The 19316-nt window shown below is 39.1% G+C and overlaps 1 protein-coding gene across 4 annotated transcripts in view; it reads left to right on the top strand.

Annotated features, from left to right (window-relative positions):
* The window catches only part of LOC102685718 (synaptic vesicle glycoprotein 2B-like), a 56503-nt gene that overhangs the window by 19079 nt on the left and 18108 nt on the right, over positions 1-19316 (top strand). For all 4 annotated transcript variants that reach the window (XM_015343473.2, XM_015343474.2, XM_015343475.2 and 1 more), the window contains one exon: positions 16210-17006. In XM_015343473.2, the coding sequence (XP_015198959.1) occupies positions 16517-17006 (490 nt within the window). In that variant the 5' untranslated portion in view covers positions 16210-16516. The remainder of the gene's footprint in view (positions 1-16209; positions 17007-19316) is intronic.

Genomic DNA, 19316 nt, shown 5'->3' with positions numbered 1-19316 from the left:
AACACACAACCAGACTCATAGAGCGGCAGGTTTTAAAGTGCAGTGATGGTTTTACTTGTCTGCTGATTTTGATCCCACTGTGATGTTTAATGGATAAGCTTCACAGGAGTGTGCACAGTACAGTGTATTCAGTTTAAATACATCCTGGGCTGTGATTTGAATGGAATGGAGATGGCAAGAGTTCACTTAATCCAAGTGACAGAATGCCCAGAGTATGCAAATCTGGGTTTACTAAGAAGCCAGAGGGCAAGGTACTTTGATCAGAAATAAACAGTATATAAACTTTCTGTTGACTTTTTTGATTCTTTAATAAGATAAAACCACAGTTCTAGAAATCAGTGTAGTATTTCATAGTAACTGATGTACTGAAGTTATCTATGACTCAGAGCTGTAACTATAAATGTAATGATGAGTGGGCTTGTATATGTTTGTATGTGTTGTATAACCACATTGTTTTGTGCAATGCTCAGTTTCTTCTCAGATTTTGTGTACATTTCTTAAAATGTTGCTCTCTGTATAAAATAGGTTTCTTTACTGACTTCACATAAGCGTAAAATTTCATTCTGACGTACCAGATGTTTAAATCTGCTTATTCTAGTTTCAATAGTAATTAGGACATTTAGCAACATTAATGATACCTTTAGGCAAGAAATTGTTCTGCTTCAGAATGAAGTCCAAATTTCAAAGTACTTTTTTACAATATATTTCCTGATACAATTAGATTATAAGACTTATTTAATAATGATATTCCATTTAATATTTATTTTCAAGGCAAATATTCTATTCTTCTTGCTGCATTGTTGTGTAACCAGCATTCTAATAACGTAGAGTAATTCCAACCCCTGCACGTGCACAGGTATTACTAAAGCACAGTTTGCAGCAATCCGTCTCTGTGAACTATCTACTCCTCAGCCAATTTGCACCATGTGGTAATCAGGCAGCACATAAAAGACGTGAGTTTTTAATAGTTAAACAGAAAAAAACATAGTGAAGCGTCTGATATAATTGTTTTAAGGAAAATCTCTTTAACCCACTCTAAGGACCAGAGAATGATTTTGCCAGCCCATTGGGAGTGACAATAACTTTGTTTTCATCACAGGCAATAAAAACCAGGATCCTGGTCGTCATTCTCTTCTGTCTGATTTTATCACCATTATTAAGCCCCAGGAGCAGTACACAGCGACCCTTTATCAGCCCTTAGAAAAAAATGGAAGGATATGCTGACAGGGAATCATGATTTTCTTTCCTGAAACAGTAATCGAGCTCTGGGCAGTGGACAGAATGAAATTTCCGCAGTATTAGGGAGGATTAAAATGGAGCTCTCATCTGTTATGACGACGGGGGATTTCTGCAGATTTCTGTGCTCTCAGCACAGAATAAACAGCCCCTGCTCTGTCTGCCGAACCCATGAAGATGAGTGCTCTTCGTCACCATAATCTTTCTTTTGAACAGGCAGGAGGCTGTGCAGACGTTACTTAGACACCTCCTGGTTGTCATAGAAGGGAAAAAAAACAAAGAGTTTTTTTCTTTATGATTAGGAGCAATAACAGTTTGGTAGAATGGGATTTTCACATTAAGACAGCATATTTAAGTAGACCAATTTTTTGTGGAATGACAACACTTCTGTAACATGCACAGTGCCACTGAGTCCTGTTGCTGTTGCTTTAGACTTTGCATAAAAAGGCCCACTGCCAGGCTAACGATGACTGAAACCGCTGTGAGTTCTTGTGTCCATAGCAGGACTGTGGCAAACTTTACTGTACTCTGATCATGGTCACAGGCAGCAGGATGGAGATGTGAGATGAGCACCACTGCTGCCTTCCCTTGGGGGGTTAATGCTGATGCCATATTCTCAGAGGCAATCGTGCTACTGTAGATTACCCCTGCAGCACAGCACCAGATGACAGCTCAGTAAAGGAGGAGGAGAGCAGAGTGATAAAGGGCTATCTTGTTTGCAGGCACCACGTTTCTTGTATTGTTAGCTCAAGCTTTCAAGCCAAGCAGGCTCTCAAGGTAAAGTGTGACTTCATCTCTTGCAATTCAGGGTTAATGTATTCAATAAGGCTACTTCATCTGATGGACACAAACTGCAATTAGTGTTCACCTTTACTATGCAGCTGTACAATGATGTTTTAAAACTACAGGTACGTCAGCTTTATTACCACGTTCAAACTGCAGGGTTTCAACCATGCCAGTACACATCTTTTGGATTTGTTCCAGACTTGCTCTTGACACCCTATTGTGTTTTTCATTAGAGGAAGGAGTTTAAAGGGACGTTTTACAGGAACAGTTTTAGAGGAGGAAAAGCTGTTATGTCTGTCTTTTTCAGGTTAAAGAGTGTGATATTGTAATCCACCTAAAGCATTACATATAATGCACAGAACAATTATTATATTGACAAATATTGATATTTTGTGGGTGATAGAAATTTATAGGAGCTTTGAAAAATGTGCTTTAGTTAAAACAGTCCTAGAAATGTTATCTTCTATCCAATGATAAAGAACATCTGGAATTAGAAATGTTGGTGAAACACAAAAGACATTTTTTAACTCTTGACAACAGAAAACAATAAAAGTTGTAGTGACAAAAATAACTGTCTAAACTGAAATGGAAAGAACTGGACACAGACATCCCTTACAATATTAACCAAACATTTCTACGACATCATAGGCACACATTCAGGCTTAAACAAACAGAAGTCAATTTCTAACGTAAATGTATTTGTTTTGTTTTAGATGCATATCGTAACTCATTATAAATTAAGATTTACACATCAACTTGATATTTTGTTTTCCTGTAGTCTATAAATAGTACTTAGAGAGAATTCTATTTATTACAGTATATACAGAATTCTAAGCACCTTTGTAAGCATATGGGAGGCCTGAACAAAACGGGTTTAGAAAACATTAGTGAACGATGACCCAGATTCTTCTTTGTAAAACTGCAGCGCCTTGTCCCAGGACTAAAGCACCCAGGGACTGAACATAAATAACCCAGATACAGTTGTTGCAATACTCAGACCTCCCTTAATAAATGACATGCCATTTTTACAAAAGGAAATGGTGCAGTATAATAGATGCAGTTGAACTGCTAAATAATCCAAAAGTCATCAGTAAAGACTAGCCGTGTCCACACTTACCACAATTTCCACAAAGCAATTTACATAGTTTGCCATCTGTGTGTTTCATTAACAGAATGACAAGAACACGAAAACGGCATAGTGATCTGACCATGAATCAGACCCTGATAGGCTAATCAGATTAGAAGACAAACCTGACTATCTCCAGCCAAGTCCACAAGAGGAATATGCATAGCAAACAACTGTTGTCTTTCAAACATTCTACTGAGGACTACATTCAGCTGGCAAGTCTACCTCAGTAAATCTTTCAACTGGGCCCAACACTTTACTGAGCAGGCTGTAGTATAAATATTGGGAATAAACAATGGTTAGAGCATTTATTCCATTGTTCTTATTTAAAAGAATCTACAACTAATTTGTAGTTCAAGTATGATTTCTTTCTCCTTTTCAAGCAATGCCAGCTATGCTAGAACAGTATCTGATCATTACCATTAGCCTCACTTTGGTGCACTGCCATACACTGCAAGGCCTGTTCCAACAGACACAGGGTTTTGTTTTGTAACAAAAACAACCCTTCGAGATCCCTAATGGCAAGCTTTGTCTGTGCTAGAGACACTGACATCCCCCCAGGGGATTGTGAACAGGGCTGATGGATATTTCAATCTACAATCCCATCACTCTGCTCTGGTGGATTAAAATCATGACGAAGGCAGGCATCAGCGTGCTCTAATGAGGTCTTGCCTGGGCCTGTGTGGAGCATGGATTACCCACAGATGAAAGGAAACCTGCATTACCAGGGCTAAGGGAGAGGGACATGGGCACCATGTGCATGTACAGAAATACCCACACCAATGAATATGCAATTTCCTTCACTTAAATGTGAGCAAGCGATGCTCATGCTAATCTTAAAATACAGAATGATGGCTTTGGTGTAGTTCCAGAATCCACCTGTATAAAGGGTAGTTTTTTATTGCAGTCGAAAAATGTTGTTACTCTTGATGGAATTTGATTTAAATGCAATTCTGAATTGAGCATGATTAATCGAAGCAGAAGCTCTATAAATTAAAATGTTATTTTATTGCTATGTAGGAAACATTTGCAAGAATATGTACTCACACACCCAATAGTAACGAAACCTGTCAGTATTCTGTCTTTGATTCACTTGACAGAGGTCCCTGCGAATGAGGAAACTCTCAATGAGGTGCATAGTGCTGAATGGGAGACTCTTCCTAAGGCATCAGTGCTGAAAAGGCTCAATAAACTTCACTGGTCAGGATTTTCGTCTGTGACGTGTCTCTCCAAACTGATCTGCTTAACCTTTATGTAAGAATTTTCAATTTTCAGTGTTCAATATGAAACCGAATAGAAAATACACAACAGTGGGCCAAAAAGCTGTACAGCATGCATAAAACATATAATTGATTAAGCTAGATTGTAGGTGGAAAACCTCTGCTTTTGCTGTCTTTATTTGGATTTGCTTCTATTAATCTGGCTAGCCATTCAGAATACATAGGGTCTCATTAATACAAATTCCCTGTGTCCAGAGGGTTTCATTTTTCTTCACTAGTTCAAATAATTTCATGCTTAATTAATGAAAAAAATATCTGTGCTTTTTAAATTTCCATGAAAGTATTAAATGCATAGACTGCATAGACTAATGGTATTATTGTTTAGTTATGGTTCAATGGTAAATTGTTACAAGAGGAACAGTTTAATACCTGAAAGTGACTCAACATTTCACAGGGCAGATCAAGACAGTTTCTTTCAGTTTTTCTCCAAACAACTACAAAATGTCACTCCAAATGTAACTAATTATATAAAACTCACCTGGGGAATAGTCTTCCTTTTGAATTAACAGCATGAACACTGTTATAAGCTGTGGGCTTATGCTGTCTTTATAGATGTTGCATGTTTCTGTGTTTACCCAGAATTTATCTTCATATGAACAGGCACCTGGATGGCATGGTGATGCAGTGGCTAGCATTGCTAGCTCGCAGGCCCGGGTTCAATTCCCGGGCCTCCTCTGTGTGGAGTTTGCATGGTGCCCCCGTGTTCGTGCAGGTTTCGTCCTGCTGCTCCAGTCTCCTCCCACAGCCCAAAGACATACTGGCGTGTGTGTGTGTGGACTGGCATCCCAGGCTATATCCTGCCTCTCACCCGTTACTTGCCAGGAAAGGCTCCAGCCCCCCCATGACCCTGCATTGGAAGCAGAGATTAGAAAATGGATGGATGAATGGATGAACTAGCACCATGTTGACAGTAAAACATATCGTGGTCTTAGTCAGGGAAGACATTTCTGAGTACTGGAAAGATTTGCCAGGGCTTTCACAGAAATAACAGTTTTCAGGAATGTGGATACAAGTCTAGAAACAGAGGCTCATAGAAGGAAGGGATAACTTCACGAGAGTTGCCAGGGATACACTGTGGATATACGAACAGAGCTAGAAAGATAATTAGCACATTCCTGGTCTTTCAGGCTGGCCACCTGGGACTCAGCAGTCTGCAGGCTGGAAAAGACAGCGTTACTTTTTGTCATTATAGACTTTTTTTGCTATGGATCTATTTGAATCTATTTAAACGGTTCTCAAATCTCAGAGCTTCATGCATTCAAAAACACTTGTATTATTAGAGCATATAACAATCGACCTTGCACACTAACAGAGCACATTTATGGAAGTTCAGATTCAGGTCACTTTTTTCCAACAGCACCAACACAGCTCAGCAATTGCCTCAAATAAGTGTTCCCACCATTGTAGTTTGCCAGCTACAGTTTGCCAGATACTGTAGAACACTGAAGTGAATTTTTTTTAAATATAACCAATTAAAAGACTCAACCATTAAAGACCTTTGTTCATTGCACAGTTCGAGTCCTGTAGTGTACACATCAGCAGTTTGAGTCTTGACCATGGCAGGGGAATTTTCCCAGTATTTCTCAAACGGCCCAGCGCTGCCAAGGGCTGAAGGGGCAGGAGCTTGTCAGGGTAGCTTTCTCCTGCTGTGCAACAGTGGCACTGTGAACTGAGGGGAAGGGCCACACCAGTCCCCAGTCCATGTGGTCTCTCCTGGGCACCAAGGGCCCCACATGAGTCCCCTATGATTCTACATTTCATAGGACAAATGAGTGTTGTAGCAGTGAGGACTTGAGATGAGGGATTCCAAAAGGGAAAATAAAATGCATACATTGTTCTTTATTTTATCAAATATAGAAAAAAAAACTATTGTAAATAAATACTTAATGAAATGGAACATAATGGTGTGATTCTCCAAAACGACATTGTAAGATACAGTATAGACATAGTTTACCTGCCTGTGTTACTCAATGAAGAAAAAATAGACTGTGTGGTCTTTCAGAAAAGGACACTGAAGGTTGTATAAAGGTTTTATAAAGAATAATGGGACAGGTCTTGCAATCAAAGCTGCCCAGAAAGTCAGCTATTAGACTGGAAATGTCAGCAAGCAATTAAGATGAAAATGTCAGCTTTACACAACATAATCTTCTCTACCAGTAAACCGTTTTTGATTTTTTTTATTGCCAAAAAATAAAACTGAACTGTATGAACCTGCACCCTGTCCGTTTGCGGTAAATACATATTAATCAATTGCAAATGGCAATCAAACTTTTTACTTAAATTAAAAACTGTTGGTCTTACAGTACATCACTATTTTTGTAATGTAGTTTGGTTTGAATATTTAGAAAACTGGGTTCATGTAGTTGCTTATTGGCTGCTGTAGAACTAGGTTTTCTAAAGTGCCACACTTTATCACAGACAGGCCAGGTTCTGCATCCTACCTGATGGATGATATAATGAGGATGACAAGGTCCTCAGTACGTGCCTGATTTGGTGAAATTCAGGTCATATGAAGACCCACACTCAAATGAAACACTGTCACTTCGGAAATAGAGTTAACACATTTAAAATGGAGCTTGTTCAAAGCAACAAATGGGTCTTTTTTCTTTTTCTTTCAGTCTGAATCCTGTCAAGGTTCATTTAAAATAATGAGCATCAGATGTTTTCAAAGCAGGCAGGAGAACCTACATTTAAATCTTTGGCTTGTCAACACTTGAATAAAACTTCAGAGGCCTGAACATATTGTCTTTTCACTTCCCAAGCCTTCCTCGGATTCTTTATCTTGTGCTGTGAAAATGTTTCTAAAACTCCAATGAAAAGAATTCTCCATCTGCTTCTTCTTCTCCATAAGTCAGGAGAGCTGTTGATCTCTGGGGGGTTACAACATTAAGTCTTCCTGACCCCAGAAGTACAGTACCACGGGGCATCGTTCACAAATATTAAAATTGACTGAATTCCAGAATTAGGAAAAAAATCGTACCTCGTATCTGGTTGGCATGTAACATCCTGATGAAAGAGATGAAAACCACCTCTTGTCTTTCCAATCTGCAGGAAGAGCACAACCGACTCTGGCTCATATATAATTTTCAACAACTTGTTCAGTTCCTAGCCAAAGTCTAAATTTTGCTACGGGGGTGGAGGTTGGAAATGTTACAAATTCTACTGTACTTGGAAATTCTTTCCACATTTAACTCATTGCTCTGGCTGGCTCACAGTTATGTTGAACGTTGACTTGTTTTCAGCAAGATTTTCTTTCCTGTGAGTATTTGAGAACATCATCCATCATTGTTCTAATAATAGAACCGAGCAGTTATTAAGGTTTAATGTAGCACTGCAAATGTGGCTAAGTGGCTGCTGTTTCTAATGCAAGATTGATTTCGTCGGATACAGAAGCAATTTCCATAATCTTCCCACCTTAAAGTGCATCCAAAATCATAAAAGGGCTATTATTACAATGAAGCAAAGCAAATGCACCTGGAAATACTGCAAAAGATGTCATACAAATATTTCAAAACGTCCTATTGCACATCCTGAAACTGCATAACATTTTACGAACTGCAGCCCCCTGTTACATTATCAGCTGCAGAAACGGCACATGGGAGTTTTTATTTGCAGATTTAGCCTCTGGTTTGCTCACCACCTCCTTCGCAAGTCTTGGTTTAGTCACTTCTTACCATTTTCACATGTGCATATTTTTAGCTTCTGGTAAACTTTTTGGAGAATGTTCCTTCTTGCAATTATGTAATTTCTTATAACACAGTAACACATCACTCATTCGTTTCAATGAGTATACCCTGCCTTGTTTTTGTGGTGAAGCTGTTTCATATCTACTGTCAGTCTACCAAAACTCAGGATTAAACAGCTCAAAAAATGTTGCTCGTCACTGATATAAGCACAAATTAGAACAGTAAAGGAACAAGTAATAGGTTTATTCTATGCTGAAAAAAAGAAGAAAGAGAACACAACGTTTCAGCGTTTGACACCTGAAGAAGGCTCCACGGCCGAAACGTTGTGTTCTCTTTCTTCTTTTTTTCAGCATGGAATAAACCTATTACTTGTTCCTTTGCAGCCTACGCATGCTGACGCAGCTACCCACCTTAATTAGTATCTGTATCTGTATCTGTTTTACCTGGAGGTAAATTCACAAGGTTCCTCGGATATTTTAAAATGGTAGAAGCGGTAAAAAAAATGTAATTGAATGTCATCATAAATTAGTAAATAAAAGCATTTGCAACTTAAAATACTCAATTTTATTTTTCTGTGTATTCGGTCATAATGCTAGTGTGCTGATGATAATATTTGGTAAGCATTGCCTTTGAAAAAAGAACACTTCAATGTACAGTAATAATCATATTTTGGAACTGGCTATCGTAACACAAAAATTAAAGCATAAAGATTTTGGCTAACAGTATCAGCATTGTGTCAGTGCTGAGGTTAGCTCCACTTGTATTGAGCATGCAATCATGTTGATATTAGCTGAGAAAGAAAAGTTGTTCCATTGTCCTTACACCAGCCCATCAAAGCAAACTGCTTCAGACTGCATTCACAGCTTTCCTTCTGTCGTCCTAGAGGCTGGCAATGACGCCTTTGCTGTCTGTGTTCACTGGAAAACCTCTTCCTGGACATAATAAGGCTTGAAGGCATAGCATGGACTAGCTTCTCTGGGGATTTTCAAACTGACAATCTATTACGGAGATGGGCAGCCAGCTAAACTGGAATTCATTATGGAACATACTGAATAGAAACACACATTGGCCTGAAAGAGACTTGAAGCAGCCTTTCTGGTATTAGAATTCCCCTTAGAGGTCCAGAGTTAATCCCGACAGCGTTATGTTCTTGGAAGCCTGCTCCTTTTTGCTTTTGGGGATTTTGAATCGGTTTATCCTCAGGTATTCTGCTCAGGCAAGTCAGAACAGTCACACACACACCTTCTGGTCTGTTACCTCCACTTGCCACGGTCTGTAAATTCTTCTTTCTCACCGGCTTTTGCGTTTCACTAAAACTAATGTAGGTCTTTGCGAGGTTTAGGAAAACCTCTTTAGAATGCCTTCCAAAGTGGGACATGTCTGTTTCCATTCACACAAACCGAAAGCAAGCCAGGCTTTAGCTGAATAACGCAGTCAACGCCCGGCTGCTTCCCCTCACAGCAGCTCTGAATAGCCCAGCTTGCTGCTGAGCCAGGGCTTGCGGAGTACAAGGAATTAGGAGGAGCTGTCCGTGGTGCTGAGTGATTCCCTGGGAACAATCCATATGGAATCTATGACCTTCAGCTGTCCTTTGCTTACAAGCAGGCAGCAGGAATCTATAGCACACAAAAAAACATATAGCTCTGGTATAAAATTATTACTTATTACTATTTAATTCATTTTTTATTTAAAGACGATAGATCATCCTGAATTATTCCTTCCTTCTGAGTAAAACTCGGACATCTTTTTTTTGTTTTAAATAAACATAATTTAGTTTATTCAACTAATTAAACGGGACATGAAGGCCATCCAAATGCTATAAAAGAATGTGTGGGTGTTTGTTTAAAAGGATTCCCTCATGGAATTACATCTGTGCTTTGAAGCAGAGGGTGGGAAATGTTCTTATTCCAAAACATAGGCAGCTAAAAGAATAAAATCACTTTCAGTCTTTATGTCACACCTGAAGAAGGCTCCACGGCCGAAACGTTGTGTTCTCTTTCTTCTTTTTTTCAGCATGGAATAAACCTATTACTTGTTCCTTTATGTCAGACTGGTAAGATGCCAAACTATGATACTGATGGACAGACATTAATTTAACAAATGAAAGACAAAGTAACAATGGTCTGAGGCTTACAGCTCTGAAATAAGCCCTGTGACAAATTACAAATGGGTTTTACTCTGCCCATTGCTTTCTTATGGCTTTCACTGAGAAAGCAATGCTTCAGGAGGCCCAAACCATGCATTTGTAATGATCGGCAGGCAAACCCAAAGGATATCAGCAGCCCCACTGCCTGGGGCACCTGCTCTCCCTCATTCAAGAGCTTTTTAAACATGAATGTGTATTTACAGCGGACACAGGTTTAAGGTAAAGCTCAGCTGGAAGTGGTCATATCTATTTGAAAAATATTAAAGTTAATGTTCATTAAATTCCACATGTTATGTTTCATATAAGCGCCTGGCTCTGTCCCTCTCGTGTCTTTGCCATGTAGTCACAATAATAATTCATGTGAAATGAGAATCAGGGAACCAGTGCTGTAAATGAGAAATACCTGTTTTTATTTAACTTCGTTATTTGTTTAAAACCTTATTAATCTGACACTTCAATGAGTGCTCATTAGAAATGACTGGGTACGTGGATGTATTCCAGTAATGACTCAGAAATGTAGCTCAAGGCAGAAGTAAAATGAAATCAGAGCTGTTAATTAGATGGCCGAGGAAGGGAAATCGCACATCAGGAGAGACATCTGGTCCCTGTCTCTTATTAGCAGAATATTTCAACCTTGACATTCGCCAACTCTCTGCACCTTCTTTTACAAGATGAGCCGTGTTGCAAATATGGTAACATATTGGGTGACACAACCCCATTGAAGAGTCATAAATGAGCTTTCAGGGAGAAAAACAGATCCCGCGGGATTGGTTAAGGGACCAGGTCTCATCATGCACAGCAGGTGAAAGTGTCAATACCTGAGAAGAGCTTGGCTCAGCCGAGGCACATGACTTCCTGGAGCTGCAAGTGCAAAATTCGATGCAAACCAGAAGTCATTTGGAAAAATGATCATAATTAATGAGAAGTATCTTAAAGTATACGGTTGTGATGGGAATGAAGCATTAACAAGTAACACTTGGTAACACAAGGACTAAACCTCTGCTACTTCATTGATGATTTGATCAGTGTACTTCCATCACCTGGAGTAAATGCTGACTGAGCTAGACTGGACAGCACCCAGGGAAGTTGAGGTAGGAATATAGGAAAGGTTTTGCATGGACTGAGCGCAGGGCAGCATGGTTAACTCCTCAGATTCAAACCATCAGCCTTGTGTCTCACACCTGCCCACAGCTCCCCACCTGCACTTGAGAGGAATGAAAGCCTCCTGCAGACCTTGTAATGAGAGTTTGACTTTGAGCTCTGATGTGCTTTAATTATCTATGCTCAAGTGATTCTTTCATAGCCACACGAGAACTGAAAATTTTAATACAAATTTTAACTTGTAATATCTTAAGGAAGCCATTATTATCATCAGAATTCGACGTCCTGGATTTAAAAGTACAAAACACAATAGAAACCAAAACTAACTGGGAATAATTGTAATGATAAATAATATGTTTCTTAAAATATACAGAATAGTGATAGGAATTATTAAATAGCAAGATAACACAAGGAGCAAACTACAATCAAAGCCAGTTATGAAGCAGAACAATTATTAGAGGATGTGAACATACTGTCCATCTTGTCCTTCTGCTGGTTAAACGATTCTTGTCTGCATATATGCATATGCAGATGCAGATTAGGTCACCCATACCTAGTGCCTTTTAAGATGCACAAATGAAACAAAATCATTTATCCGATTCCTCAAAGTGTTGATCTAGAGCCAGATAAAGAGATCAAAAGAATAAATAAGGACTGTGCATAATCAGCTTCTTATTAAACATATGAACAGGAGGCCATCATGACAATTTTGCAACTCATAAGCTGAAATGCACTACCATTGCCTTTGAAAAGGAGGACAAAAGCAAAGCAAATCCGTTAGAAAACAAGAAGTCAGAGAATACTTTAAAGGGTTTTTAACGCATTTCCAGTAGAATTTAATGATGACACTGGGTTCATATCAGGTGAAAGTCTGTGATGTCACTTTCTTCTAGGTTTTTAAGTCAAATTCAATATTTTATTGAGTAACTCAGCCTCTGTGACACACTTATGTGAAACATAAGGCAAGGCAACAACCCAGAAGAGGTTATCTGTCCCTTGCTATTGTACAGCTGGATCATCGACTCATCCCAACATTTTTGAAAGATGCCAATGAATCAGAGTCCACCTCTAGTGCTAAAGTGCTCTTTTCTTTCCAAACACAGTTCAATAATACTTCTGGTACTAGCCTATGAATATGATTTTGAATACACAAGAAAAGTCAATACATAGGAATACTTTTATAGTTCAGAGCTAAATATCCTTTGAAGATCTCCACTATTACAGCTTTACCAGGTTCACATTCCTCCTTCCTTTAATAGAGTCATCCATCCATTCTCTACCTGCTTCCTCCAGCTCTGGGTCACCTATCCTGGCAAGCCAAGGGCGTAAGGCAGGACACAGCCTACATGGGACACCAGTCCATCACAGGCACACACAGACACAAACACACACACACTCAAACCGGGTCACTTCCCCTAAAAGACACAGTCTATTGTGATTTAGATTTGTCAGTCTGACAATGGCTACAACTGTTACTCATTATCAGTGAATATTTTATAATTTCCCAGTGTCTGATGTGTTGTGTTGATTTCCCTAATTACTGTTTAGATTTATTCCATAGGAATATGTACTGAAAAGGGATTGGACTGAAATACAATATATGCAGGTCATCCTTTCATGCTTTTTGTTAGGCCCTTCCCAGAACCCAAAGAGTGTTGATAACTGTAGTGGTAATAAGACTGAATCCTGCTTATACAGTACACCACAGATTCAATAACTTACTCTAAGAGTCCACCTGCTTTAAATCATGGAATTATTGGTATGCTTTCCATTGAAATATTTACTTGTCATTGTTCTTTATTCATTTTTTTTAAATAACAAATATGCACTTCAATATAAACCAGTTGAGGCACAGATAGTCAGAAAGGCAGTTTTGTTTTTCAGAACAAACATTCTTATTCAAACATTTGAGTATAATGTCACTACTTCAGTTCTAAGCTTTTGAAAAGCTCCTTCATTCAGAACTGATAACCAGAACCACTAGGAGTAGGACAAATTGAATTTGGTGAATTGAGAAAGATTTTGCATGTTACCATGGATAAAGGCACTCTTGTATGGTGTACAAGCTTTGATTCTTCCTTGCTCAGAGCTGTGAAGATGCCAAGTGTGCTCTTATGGATTAGCCGGAAGATTTGTTCAGGCTCTGCTGATCCCATTAAATGGCTAGGAATGCTAATATTTAATCCTAGATGTAAAGGGAACCATAATACACACAGGATGAAGTTTTACAAGGCATTAATGTCTCACCATGGGAATTGTTCCTTCAGTTTTAATTGTTTAAAAACTCTGAAAATAAGATTGATTCAAGAGACAGTTAAAAAATATATGAGTCAGAATTGGGTTTGTCCTTTTGTCATTGCAGTAGGCAGTTCATTTTGTACACCAAGGTGTCATTTTGGTAAATATTTATATTTTAAAGAACAAATGGAAGCTACCTTTATTACATACACCACAACATTTATTTTTATCACATTTATTTTTATCATAGTTTAATATTCAATGTCTTCTTTTATTATGTTTCCAGTCGCTTCTGTGATGTTAATGTATTTTACTATTCTGCTATCTTTGTCAGTCTGACAGAAGCAATATTGAACTGTGATCATTTTCTCTCAATTTCTCCCTCCTTCCTGGCTTTCACAGGCCACACTCCCACAACAAAAAAGAATCAAAAGTAATTAGTAGAGGTCTCTCCCTCTTAATTAAAGCACACATCATGAAGCTACAGCATATCGCCTCTCCTCCTGTGTTCCTGTTCCTCTTGTACCACATACTGCACTCAGATTAGTTTGCAAAAGCTTCCACCACCAGATCAGTGCTAATGGTGTAACACCTCAGTGGTTATGGAATAAAGGGGTAACAGGGAGCAGTACAGTTATATGGTTATAGACTAAGAACCCATGATAAGTTCTGAATCAGCTTGGAAGAATAATCAGTCCAAATCCCAGCTCTTATTTACTTTCCATCTTTATCTTCCTCTCAGTCTTCTGTGCTGGACTAACTTCCCTCAGTATTCTATAGCATCTTTTATTGACCTGTTCTTTTTTACGCTGGAGTGATCCATTTATCATTAGCATTTCTTGAGGATCAATTGTCAACTAATTAAAAGAATGCTCAGGAGACAACAACTCTTTGTGATACATTAATCATAAATTACTGATCGGCATCACTATTTCCCTTTATACATGCTTGATGATTTTCTTCTCATTCTCCAAAATGTGACATGGCAACTACTGTAACTCAACAGTGTGTTATTCTGTTATTCATGATGTCTTATGTAATTACTTAATAATGCAATGTATCCATTATAACAATTAATTCAATTTTCCATTGCTTTCTGCTATCTCAGTGTGGAGGGGTCCTAATAATGACTTACTGATTATTTTCTTTCAAGAACAATATCTACACTTACAAGAGCTTTTTTAAGTTTCCAAGTTTTACAAATCTGCTTGGACGCATGCTATTAATCACACTAATTGAAATTAGACACCGGACCAATTCCCAGCGCACTGTCACATGGATTAGTGTTTCCTGTTTGTTGTGTTCCTGTCTGTGCTCTGCTGTGCAAACACAGAGGCAGGTGTGTGAGCATCTTGCATTGTGCAAAAGCGGCGTGCATTTTCAATTACTTTGGTAGAAGAAGGCTGATGTGGTATTTGGCTATAGGGTATTCAAGAAGTATCGATCCATGCCGTGCTTAAAGTCTGGACTCCCCTCTGGAGGATTCCTAAGCAAAAAAAGATGCATGAGTAATAGAAAAATAAAGAAAAACTGATCTTTACAAGCCTCATGACAATTTAACAAGACTAACGTTAGTCCCTAGATGGAAACACACAATTGCCAACATGTGAGCATGATAAAAAACAAACATAAAGCAACTGATTAAGTTCCTAAGCCAGTACATGACAATAATTTCCTCCACCGCAATCCAGTGACACCATCATGTGCTGGATTAAGAGTTTACTGATCTGGAAATTGCTGTTAGCAGCTGGTCTCCAGTTTTGAATTAATTAAGGACCTAGAAAAGATTCTTTAGACTAATTAAGACGCTGATTCAATTAACCCAAATTCTGACTTCTACTTCAACATATTTCCTCTATCAATAAAGTAGAAAATCACACCTCCATTATGCAGGGCACTTGGAGGTTGTAATATTTCAAGAAAAAACAATGCAATTTGTATAATTGCACTTTAATGTTAAGTAGGACAAATATTGTATAGACATTGCTGGTAACACATTTCCACGTCAGATATGTTTAGTTACTCTCTGAGAGCCCTGGTATTTTACAAGTGATTGAGATTTCCACTTGGTTACAGCCAAAACAACATGGTTTTAATATGAATTTCCAGCTAACATCATGTGCATTATCAAGAACTTTCATTTTTTACTGCTGAATATACTATAGTCCTAGAAATAGTTTGAAAGGAAGAATGGTCTTTCATCTTTAAAAAAGTACCCACACAAGGAAAATAACAAGAAAATGCTACTTAATAATATAATGTAATAATTGATATCACCACTTAATTTAATTTAATGTAATGTAAATTCAGACCTCACAGTTTCGTAATATTTAAGACAGCAATATTTTCCAGCTATTCTGAAATACAATTTTCATTCTTCTGTTTTTCTAAACTTCTCAGTGCCCTGAAAAAGATCTCCTAAATCATGTATTTTGCACTAAAAGCATATATATAATGTATATATATTCTCAGAAAGATATATATATATAGCCATATTCTCAGAAAGTTGCTTCAGAGTATGTGTTGAATATTTAATGCCTGTCCGCATGCACTGCACATTCGGTTATATTTAAAGGAGGATGTGTAACACACAAATATGTTCCGTTTCAGATGCAGAATGTTGCCTTGTGCAGAGAAGACCAAAACGAGGTAGAAGAGTCCTACTGTAACTATTGAGGCCTTACCCAGGAAGGAGCACACACTGCTATCTTGCAGGAAAGAGCCTAGAACAAACCTCACCTCCTTCTCATCTCCTTGTCATTCCTGGCTTTCCACCGATCGTGGGAACGTAAGAACCCTGATAGCACCAGCCGAAAACAAGGCCAGCCTGGGACCGAAGGGCTGTGCCAACATCGCTGGAAGCAGCACCAAGGCGTAACTCGGACAGCTCTTCCTGTGTGGCGCTCACTGTGTAAGCATGGACGACCCGTACCACAGCAATTTCTACCAGGGCCCTCAGGGGGGCAGCAACACCTACTCCACCTTTGAGGAAGGCCGGGCCGACCCGGACGGCTATTACCGCGGCAACGAATACTCGGCCCAGGACGAGGATGCGGCCAGCGATGTCACCGAGGGGCACGACGAGGACGACGAGGTGTACGAAGGGGAGTACCAGGGCATCCCGCACCCCGACGAGATCAAGGCCCGCGATAGGGCAGCGCGGGCGGCTGTGCAGGCGCAGGAGGTGAGCGACGGGGCGGTGGGGAAGATGCAGGACGAGGAGCAGCTGGCACACCAGTACGAGGCCATCATCGAGGAGTGCGGCCACGGGCGATTCCAGTGGACCCTGTTCTTCGTGGCAGGCCTGGCCCTCATGGCGGACGGAGTGGAGTGTTTCGTGGTGGGATTCGTGCTACCCAGCGCGGAGAAGGACATGTGCTTGTCCAACGCTAACAAAGGGATGCTGGGTGAGTCCTCAGTTACACAGCAGTGCTGTTCGGAGGGCGTTAGTTTCTGTTGTTGCAGTTCATTGAAGTGAATCTAAAGTATAAGTGAAGACATAGCAAAGTATTTCATGGTAAGTCATATTTGGTTACAGACCAATATGAGACAATAAACAAGCCTGCCTATTTTAGAGAGATGTTAGAGAGGTTAACACAGGAATGAAGAGTTCCCGGTAGTTTTTGTACCTGACCTCTCTGCCCTTGTTTCAATGTGCTTCAGTGTCAGAGAACTTGAACAGAGTTTTGAGTGTCAGTACTGCATTTTCATAAGAAAATAATTATGCATTATGATTTAATTTTAATGAGAAAAACCACATAGGATTTCCACCAGTATGTCACCAAAACAACAGCATATTTCAAAGTAAGGCAATGCACTGATCCAGGCATATGCTATGTTGTCTCAAAACCATCCACAGTTAAAGACATGGGGTTATTTTTTATGATAGATGATTGCTCACACTTAGAGTACAGCTTCCCATTTTAAACATTTAAACCCACTGGTATTCAATGGTTGAACTGGTGCCATTGAATCACTGAAGCCCCCTTATTTTTTTTATAACTCGTCATTTAACATTTTTAAAAAATATAACTCTTAACTGATGCTTTGATCATTCTTAGAGCATCTTTGTTTACTTGTTCTCTCTGTGAGGAGTTATTTTACTGACTTCAGTAAAGACGTAATAAAATCTGTCGTTCTTTTAATTATTTGGCATCAAACTGTTTGATATGTACTGAGAGCTAAATAATGAGCCAAGCACAGTCAGAGTCTGGCTAAGCAGTGAGAACTTGAAAGAGTTCTCATGCAGTGAAGAACGTCCTGTTTCTGTCAATAGGCAAGAGTGGAGTAGCGAACTGCACTTTGTGTAGTTTTTTAATTCAGTGGCAAAAATGCGATTCTCTCATTTCAGAATCAAAGGACAATGGTCATAGCCCATTTCAAAGTTGGTAGCTGCAAAGATTTAGTGTAACTAAAATAATTATGCATGTGGAGACTAATTTCCCTAATAATTCTAAGCAAATGCTTCTAATAATTCAGTCATCTGTGTTAAGTTTGGATGGAATTTACCAGGCATATCCTACTGTACAGAGTAGTTCAAGAATATATTTTAATGGAGTGTAATAGCATTTTTCTTGTTTTCCCAAACTTCAATAAAATTTATTTAAAAAGCCTCTACCATTCAGCTTCTCAGTGCTAGCAAGTATGTTGGCAAACTTTAAATTAAAAACGTATACAGTCAGATTAGCTAATGGTGTAATTGATGGCATGATGAGTCTAGCTGCTTTTTCAAATTCAGCCTTACATCGATACATTCCTGCTTGTGAAGAGGGTGAAAGATTGATGATGCTTTCCTTGCAGAACTACAGGAGGTTTGCTGATGTAGATGTAGATGAAGATACTGCTTTATTGAGCAAAGGCAAGCCTGCTGCATACCAACTAATCAAACAGAGTGTGGATGTGCAGAATACTGATTCATCAAGAGAGGGCCAAGGCACCAACACAGCACTCGCGTCTGATAAGGACCAGGTCAGGAATAGAACCTGCTGCTGATAACAGATCCTCTCATGAGTCAGCAGTGCGAATGACTGTCTGGTCCCCAGATGTGTGTGAAACGCACGTGAAATGTCAGAACCGTGCATTAAGAGTAAACAAATCTTTGAATTGCCTCTTGAAGGAAAAAAAGCTTGATTTTCATAATCCCATTTAAAGGAAAGGGCTTCATCATTTCATACATGTTGTATATACATACAATATCTGTAAGCAGCTCAGAAATATGGGCAGCAAAGCTGTAGGACAAATTCACAGTTAGTAGAACAATTTTCTTTCTTGCAATGATACAAATTACATCTAGCTCCTCATTTCAACCTTTCACTTGTCTTCTGTTTCATCTGCTTTTTAAGAAATACTCAAAATATTTTGTCCCGTTTGTACCATGAAGTATTTCAGAATTCAAAACAGAGACTGAGCTCATAAATCAAAGATCCGCCCCCCTCTCCTCCCAGCGGAGAAGAGAATGCAGCACTTCTGTGTTTTTCAGCTGCACTCATGGAAGGCTGAGTCAGCAGGTGGCTCTGAAATGGATATTCCTCTCCCGACCTTGCTTCCAGAATACATAAACCTTGTCCTTCACACTGATTTCCATGGCTGGCTCGTATCAAGTACAGAATGCATTTAAAATACTGTAATGGAACAAAGTAATCTGTCTCATATCTTTACATCACTGTGGACTCATTTAAATAATGTCTCTCAGAACAGGATTGAACCAGGTGTCTATA

The sequence above is a fragment of the Lepisosteus oculatus genome, chromosome 5, assembly GCF_040954835.1.
Source record: "Lepisosteus oculatus isolate fLepOcu1 chromosome 5, fLepOcu1.hap2, whole genome shotgun sequence".
NCBI lineage: Eukaryota > Metazoa > Chordata > Actinopteri > Semionotiformes > Lepisosteidae > Lepisosteus > Lepisosteus oculatus.
Note: the sequence above shows the minus strand (reverse complement) of the source record. Positions and strands in the feature narration are given on the sequence as shown.